We start from the raw sequence: 7,008 nt of genomic DNA, 5'->3' as shown, positions 1-7,008 counted from the left end.
GCTGGCAAAGAGTGTGTACCTGCCGCAGTAGTATGTATCCCACACGTGCTCATGAAGCAGTGAAGACAATGACGTCACGACTAAGCAGAACGCTAGGAGAATAAAACAATTTTTTGACTGTGCCTGCTACCTGAGGCCTGTCTTCTTACATTCTATCCCAGCCCTCGGCCTGAAAACCGCAACAGGTGAAGCCTTTTTCCCTTTCTGGATCATCAATTACGCAACCAGAAAAAAAAAATTCCTGTACCGTCCGAATCAGCCGCATCCCTCCAACAGCACATGAACTGCACTTCTTCAGGGTAGCATGCGAAATGAAGCTCCGGCAATGCTCCTTGTCGAAATGCTGACGAGGCCGCTTCGGGCTTGGCTGCTGTTTTCCCGCAGCTAATGATTTTGCGGTAGGGCCCCGTCAGTCGCTGGCGGACCCATCCTCAGGCTCTTGTTCGGATCCCTCTTCCTGCTCCGGTTCGCCTCCTGTTTCACTGGCAGCCGGGGCCTTGGTCTCCGTTTCGCTGGAAGAACCCTCCTCCGGCTGTTGCGCTTCGGACTTGTCAGTGTCGGCACCAGACTCTTCCTCGGACGCTTCCTGCACTTCTCCTGCAGCACTGGCGGGAGCACCCTCAGCAGGCGCAGGTTCCGCTGAGGCGGACGTTTGCTCTCCCCCTGCTGCTCCTTGCTCCTCTGTAGGGGTCTGTCCCTCAGGCTCTGCTGGGGCGGATTCCTGCTCTCCCCCTGCTGCTCCTTGCTCCTCTGTAGGGGTCTGCTCCTCAGTCTCTGCTGGGGCGGATGCCTGCTCTCCCCCTGCTGCTCCTTGCTCTTCTGTAGGGGTCTGCTCCTCAGGCTCTGCTGGGGCGGATGCCTGCTCTCCCTTTGCTGTTCCTTCCTCTGAACTGGTTGGTTCCTCTTCGGTCGCTGCTGGGGCTTCCTGAGGGGGCTCCTGTTTAGCGGACGGCACCGACTGCTCGGGAGAGGGCTCGGATTGCTCAGGAGACGGCCGCGCAGGCCCGCGTTGTGGACCTGGTGCCGGGCCTGATGCCTCCGAATGCTCTTCTGTGGGTTTCAGAGGAGGCACCACAGGCTCCGTGGGCGCCTGCTCGCGTTTGGGTAAAAGTGTCTCCATCTGCTTTATTTTTTCTGTAGGTACAGCCTCATGCTTCTTTATGGACTCCCCGGACTCAGCTGCGGGTTTCTCTTCTTCGATTTCTGGTTTTCCCGTATGAGGGTGGATAGTCTTATAGACAACAGGCACAGAGGAGAGCTCTTCCTTTGCCGAATGTCTTCTTTGTTCCTGTCCCCCACCTTTAGCTGTGAAGACACCCACCTTTTTATGCGGATTGCACTCCCCTACCTTGCGCAAGCGAACTGCAGGAAAACACACGGGAAAGAAAGTTCGGTAAGTATCCAGCTGCCGCGCGACACGGTGGTTCCTTTTACGTCCTCCAGTGCTGCCTCTCTGCCGAGGAGTAGACAAGCGTTTAACAGAGTTCTGCTCGATTGGTGTCTAACAAAAAAAAAGTTCGTGCAGTCAAGGAAGGAACAAAGGACGGCACCTCTGTGCTTAGTTCTACGAGCGCTGGACCGGTTGTCGGCTCCGCTGCATGAGTTCTAACTCTGAGACTTCTCTTGCCAGAGCAGTGACAGGAGTAGCGCTGTCCCCACACCGCGGCATGTCTCGGGCAGTCCGCATGTGGCATACACGCGCCTTTGAACCTCTTAGAGAACGGCGCTCGCCATGACTTCCCACGTTGCAGATCTTTACAGAAACGCCTTACCGGTGTCAGCCTCGTCCGTATAGGGGAACAGAGGTAACTCGAGATAGTCGATCCCGTTCTCTCTGGACAAAGAGTGCCGAACAGCTGGCAGATAACACTGGGACTTCTGTTCTTCGTCAGTCGCGGGTGTCCGGTGCGCGTTATGAGAATTGTTCCACGACGGTGGCAGAAGACAGCTTTCTCGCAACAGCTGCCACTGGCAGACTTGCCTGTCAAGAAAAACAGTCACCGCACATAATTGACTGCTGACTTTCTCGAGATGCTGACAGCTAAACCCCAGGAAAAAACTGCCTCTTGTTTACTATCTCTGGTTCCCAGTTGGACGCCTCGGAGGACCCTTCCGGGCACTGTGACAGTCCGCTACAAAAGACTGAAAGAAAAGGACGCGAACATTCATCCGGACTAGGGACACGACGTCTACTGGAGAGTCACCTTGCATTCTAGGCTATGCGGTCCGATTTAGCGTTTGATGTGAAAAAAGTCCCACACATCAGCGGGCGTACACACAGCCTCCTAGACAACAAGGGCATAGAAGCCCGACTGTATGCTCTTTCCTCGACTTATGCAGGATAAGGATTTGCCGGCTTCCGCCGGAGTGTCTTCGCAAGTCCACAAGTGCAGCCTGACTCCGGTCTACGACGCTTCCTCCGCTCATACACTGTGCGTGCGCTCACTCAGTCCAGCGACTTTGCTGTGAAAGATAGTTCTTCCAGCGATGGACGAACTTCTGCTCAGTTGCATGTCTCCACTTGTTGTTTTGGATGGCCTGCTCAGCGGCACTATGAAGCCCCGTCTTCGTCTCGGTGGGTGCTTTGTCGCTGTGCGCCTTCTTCTGGTTCTGGAGTGCAGCGAGGCGCTTCCGAAGGCGCCGCTTCAGTCGCCCAGCCAGTACTTCGTGACTCACAGCAACATCTTGAGGCGATATGACAAACTCTGGAGATACTCTTTGGGAGTAGATGATATCGCCGTGCGGTTGAGTGCAAACGTCCCGTAGATCTAAGTGCAGCTGCTTCATCGGAGGGACCCAGAGCCTATCGCCATCATCCCAGCATGTCTTCTCTTGATCTGTGGGAGTCCCGAAGCGTGCAGCGGGCTGTTCCAGGTGCTTAGCATGAACCATGACGTTCGCGTCTAGCTGCACGTTGACGCTGACCCACGACAGCTACAATGAAGCGAGGAAAAGAGACAACAGGGAGTATGACATTCAACGAGATATAACACATCCGCTTGTGCAGCAGGTCAGCAGCAGATTCGTTTGTCTTTCTTCGCATATGGAGCAGAAACGGCAACGCGCCCACACACTATCAGATAACGAAACAAAAACGACGGCATCACAGCCTATCTCGGTCCAGCAACAGACTTCTTCCGACACGCGTAGCAGACGCTACGCCAGTCAAGTACGGACAAGAACCGTACAACGATTAGTGAGGTTTCTCGCCGCTTCGAGGTCGGGTAGTGGACCTTTCAACTAGGAAAGCATGTCCCCTCGTTGGTCTCCCTCTAGTAGCAAGCATGCACCGTATGTATCCCTTTAGTTCGATGAAAGCAACTGCCTTCATGTCAAGTCGCCAGACAAGTACAAGATATACCGTACACGGGGCATGATGAAGAGCCAGCACTCCGAGAACTGAAGCTAACAAAACCACAACCACGTTCGGCGCTTCTCGACCGCCAGTCTTTCTTACCTCCAGAGACAACTCCTCGGCATGAGATTTCGAATCTCTGACCGCCTTCGTAGGGTGCCAATAACCGGAGTAAAGCCAGACTGTGAACCCGACAAATCAACCAAGAGAATGTATTGTCCAATTTCGGCGTTTTCCACAAGCCTCCTATGCATGTGCCAACCGCTATCGCTACTCGTGTACGCGCATCGAGGGTGGTAGCACCCGCGTCCAGAATTGCTACACACTTTCTCCGACTCGTTTCTGGGGATACTTCTGTGCAACAGCTGCGGCTCATCAGCAGAAACATACCAGAATCCTAGTCTGAGGAGTCTTTGGACCAGATAGTAAGCGTGCCCTGCAGGGACAGCGGATTTGGCTGGGCTGTGGAATCTGTATGTTGGGTTTGTCTAGGCTACCAGCGTAATGCTACCGGACCTGGCATTCATGTGTTCAAGTGCGAGGGTCCACGGCAGGCTCAGGAATGTGCAGGTGGATAGAAAAAGGAAGGCTGCAGTATCAAGTCTGTATCCTGGCTTGTGTTCTAGAGCACTTACCTCTGGAGAGATGCCGAGGCAAGCAGCCTTCAGTCGAGGAAAACTCATAGCGTTCAATGTCCACTACATTCGGGTCAAAACCATAGGTTCGGCGTTCTGAAACATGGACACCCCGATGAGGCAGCCACTGACACGTTGGGAATGGCAGACGGTCTCCCGCATCTTCCGGTACGCTCGGCAGAGGACTTGCATCCGCTGTGCTGAACCGCGTGAAAGCGGGATCCGACGCAAAATGCGGTGACGAAGGGACAGACTGATGTTGGGAAAAGAAACGCAAAGGCAAGCGAGAGAGAGGCGCGACAGAAGGTAAGCACAAACGAAATCTCACTCATACCGGGCAGTGGAATCCTGGCTCGCACGGGGCGGACGTCCCTAGGAGGAAGCACAAGGCTACCTTGAGTTCCACACCAGTTGCGCGGAGTGCTCAGGACAACAGCTTAGGTCGAAAACAGAGAACCAGAAGAAAGCTGCGTACGCTCGCATAGCAGATCTGACTGTACACTGGAGAGAAGGGCAGCATAACGAAGTGATGCTTGACTTCTTCACGTGTCCACAATGCTTCTGACACGAGTAGGAGATACAAATAGTCCACCCTCACTGATTAGCAGTGAGAAAAGAGAACCTCTTAGCACCATCACGATTCACAGAACCGGCGAAACGGGTGAGCGACAGGCCTCATCTCCTCGACTGAGCTAGGCGCACGAAGTAGAACGGATCGTATGAAATGACTCATCCGACACAATTCTAACCCTCCTCACGTGTGAACAGGAAGAAATATCTTCTCGTATGCGGGCTGAGACAGCATCACACGAAGCACGGAAGCCGTACAAATCTGCTTAGTCAAGAATACAAACCCCGGAAATATTCTAAGCACTTAGAACCCTGAAACGTACGACTCACCTGCCAGGACCCACAAAGAGACGGATAGTCCCCCGTTTCGTCATACTCGTCGGGTGTGCCGGCAGTTTTCTTGACGAGGTCCTCTCGTGTTTCCCGAAGTTTCTTCTGAGCCATGAGATGATACTTCTCAGAAGTTTCTTTCTCTCCTTTCTCAGGTGCCTTTTCTTCGGCGACCTTCTTTGCGGGTTTCTCTTCCGAGGTCGCTTCTTTCGCAGGGGAAGGGGCTGGCACCTCCTCTTTCTTGTTCTCTTCTTTTTCTCCTGGCGTGGTCTCTGATGTCTCATTCGCCGGCTTCGGTTCTTGAGCTGACTTTCCTTCTGAGTCTTTCTGTGGCTGCGATCTGTCATCACTAGTTCCCAGCTCCACATAGTGTTTCAGATTACCCCATAAACCGCTGGGGCGAGCAGGCGGTTCATCCCTAAGAGAGATGAACGACGAAAAGCCTTCCGACGAAGAAGACGTGTCGTCAACAGATGAGGGGAGCTCAAGCGCGAAACGAGCTGCGAGGCAAGTACAGACACAACGGAGCTCTTTTTTCAGATCACTTCCATAGGGTGGAAACACCCGTGGGTGCGTAATTTAGATAGGAACGCTAGTCACAACCTATGGGTCCCCCTGGGACACATAGCGCCCCACCTTCTCTGAGAATAAGAAAGGGTTGAAATCTATGTTCTCCACATAGACTGTACATATGCAGACATGTATTTAGCGTCATTATCTAACCTTGAGCACACAGTCAAGCTGTCACTGACTACCATCCAGTGAAGGGGGGTCCTCGAAACCGAGCTGTTACGAAGTCACTCCTTACTTATACCCCCTGCTTACATGCGTACAGCGTGACGTGACAAAGGAACGATTTCTGGTTTCGAGGCCACGCATGTCACGGTTACCACTCATGACAAGATCCCCTCTCCCAAGGCTTTCCCCCTCCCCTCTCCACCAAGTACTACGTGCCTGGTTCCCAGGCCTTCAGTGGAATTGCATTCTCTTGTACCTTCAGAGCGCGAGGGACCTGGGGAGTCACGACGAGCAGCCCCCGAGTCCTCTGAGTTCATGAGTAAAGCCGAATAGCGAATGGGGTGCTGCGAGGCAGTACGAGAAGCGTAGCTGACTTGCTGGAAGAGAAAGGATTGCAAAACAACGCTTGCAAGGAGAACAGCCATCCTGGGATAGCGCGTGAGAGCCGTGTACAAGGGAACACGGCGAGTCGGACTCGCAGACTGCAAGCCGTACAGAGTCCGCTCGCTGCCAAGCAGGAGCGCAGCGGCAGTAAGGGCCCCCATGACTACACGGCTTTTTGTCCTGAGAGCCCCTGAAGTTTGGAAAAGACGATTCACTGAGGCATTTCGAGCGCTTTTCACTCACGGCGGCACGAAAAACAAAGAAAGGACGAGAACGAATAACAGCGGGAGTTCCCCGTGACGGCCGTAGCGCGGTAAGAGTACAACCGAGAAAAGGCGAAACCAAAGAAGAGTCGCGTAGGGTGAATAACAAGACATGAGAACGGCTTTACTGAAAGGCGGCTCCGTAAATCGTTTCAACGTTGACGGCCAGTGTAAGGGAAGGCGGAAGGGGAAAAAAGAACGCGAAAGCTAAATTTGAGAAATCAACCTGTGAGGATACGTTTCAGTGACGGGCCACCCTCCATTCGCTCGGTGTTCTCGTCTGTCGAAAGAGAAGCACTGAAGCGTCAAGACAAACATGCGAGTCGCCGGGGTTTGACTGTGAAGGACAGGACTGCTGGATCTCCTGCAATCAGGTCACAGCTAGTTCAGCCAGAGGAGAAGCACGAAATTGCTCTAAGGGTCGACCGGCTGTTGAAACCGGACTGCGGCGGGAGCTTTTATCCAAAAAAAGGCTGCAGAAAAGCGAAGAGGAGAGTCAGTCAGCCAACGAAGCCAAGAAGCTTGGCGCAACAGCAAGACATGGGACCGGCTTCTGGGCTAGCTGGTTCATGCGGAGTAGCCACCCGTACCCCGACCGTAGTGGCAAGCTGCGACAACAGTAGGCTACCAGGAGCTTTAGGGGATACTGATTCACCCGCTGCCACCTATTGGCGTTTTGGTTTCTTGGGCTAAACGTTGACGTGCTCCTGCCGGGCTCCCCCTGGTCCCTGCC

The 7,008-nt window shown here is 53.7% G+C and overlaps 1 protein-coding gene across 1 annotated transcript; it reads right to left on the bottom strand.

Annotated features, from left to right (window-relative positions):
* CSUI_005876 (rhoptry neck protein ron10) lies at nucleotides 1-6,977 on the bottom strand. The gene is made up of 7 exons (XM_068066043.1): nucleotides 5,885-6,977; nucleotides 4,891-5,390; nucleotides 3,991-4,243; nucleotides 3,458-3,537; nucleotides 2,447-2,934; nucleotides 1,773-1,981; nucleotides 1-1,362 (listed from the first exon to the last, which is right to left on the bottom strand). Exons 1-7 carry the CDS (start codon nucleotides 6,171-6,173, stop codon nucleotides 410-412), a joined length of 2,772 nt encoding a protein of 923 aa, XP_067921981.1. The 5' UTR covers nucleotides 6,174-6,977; the 3' UTR covers nucleotides 1-409.
* Between the last annotated feature and the right edge of the window lie 31 nt (nucleotides 6,978-7,008).

This window comes from Cystoisospora suis, assembly GCF_002600585.1.
Source record: "Cystoisospora suis strain Wien I chromosome Unknown contig_2903, whole genome shotgun sequence".
In the NCBI taxonomy this organism is placed as follows: domain Eukaryota; phylum Apicomplexa; class Conoidasida; order Eucoccidiorida; family Sarcocystidae; genus Cystoisospora; species Cystoisospora suis.
The sequence above is the reverse complement of the archived record's forward strand: the minus strand, read 5'-3'. Positions and strand labels throughout refer to the sequence as shown.

Excerpts from the sequence above, each read along its gene's own strand:
- CSUI_005876 (XM_068066043.1), bottom strand. The coding sequence starts at position 6,173 with ATGGGGGCCCTTACTGCCGCTGCGCTCCTGCTTGGCAGCGAGCGGACT. Across the intron at positions 4,244-4,890 it reads CTCTTTGTGGGTCCTGGCAG|TCTGTCCCTTCGTCACCGCA; the intron begins GTGAGTCGTACG and ends TCCCAACATCAG. Across the intron at positions 2,935-3,457 it reads CCGAGGAGTTGTCTCTGGAG|CTGTCGTGGGTCAGCGTCAA; the intron begins GTAAGAAAGACT and ends GCTTCATTGTAG.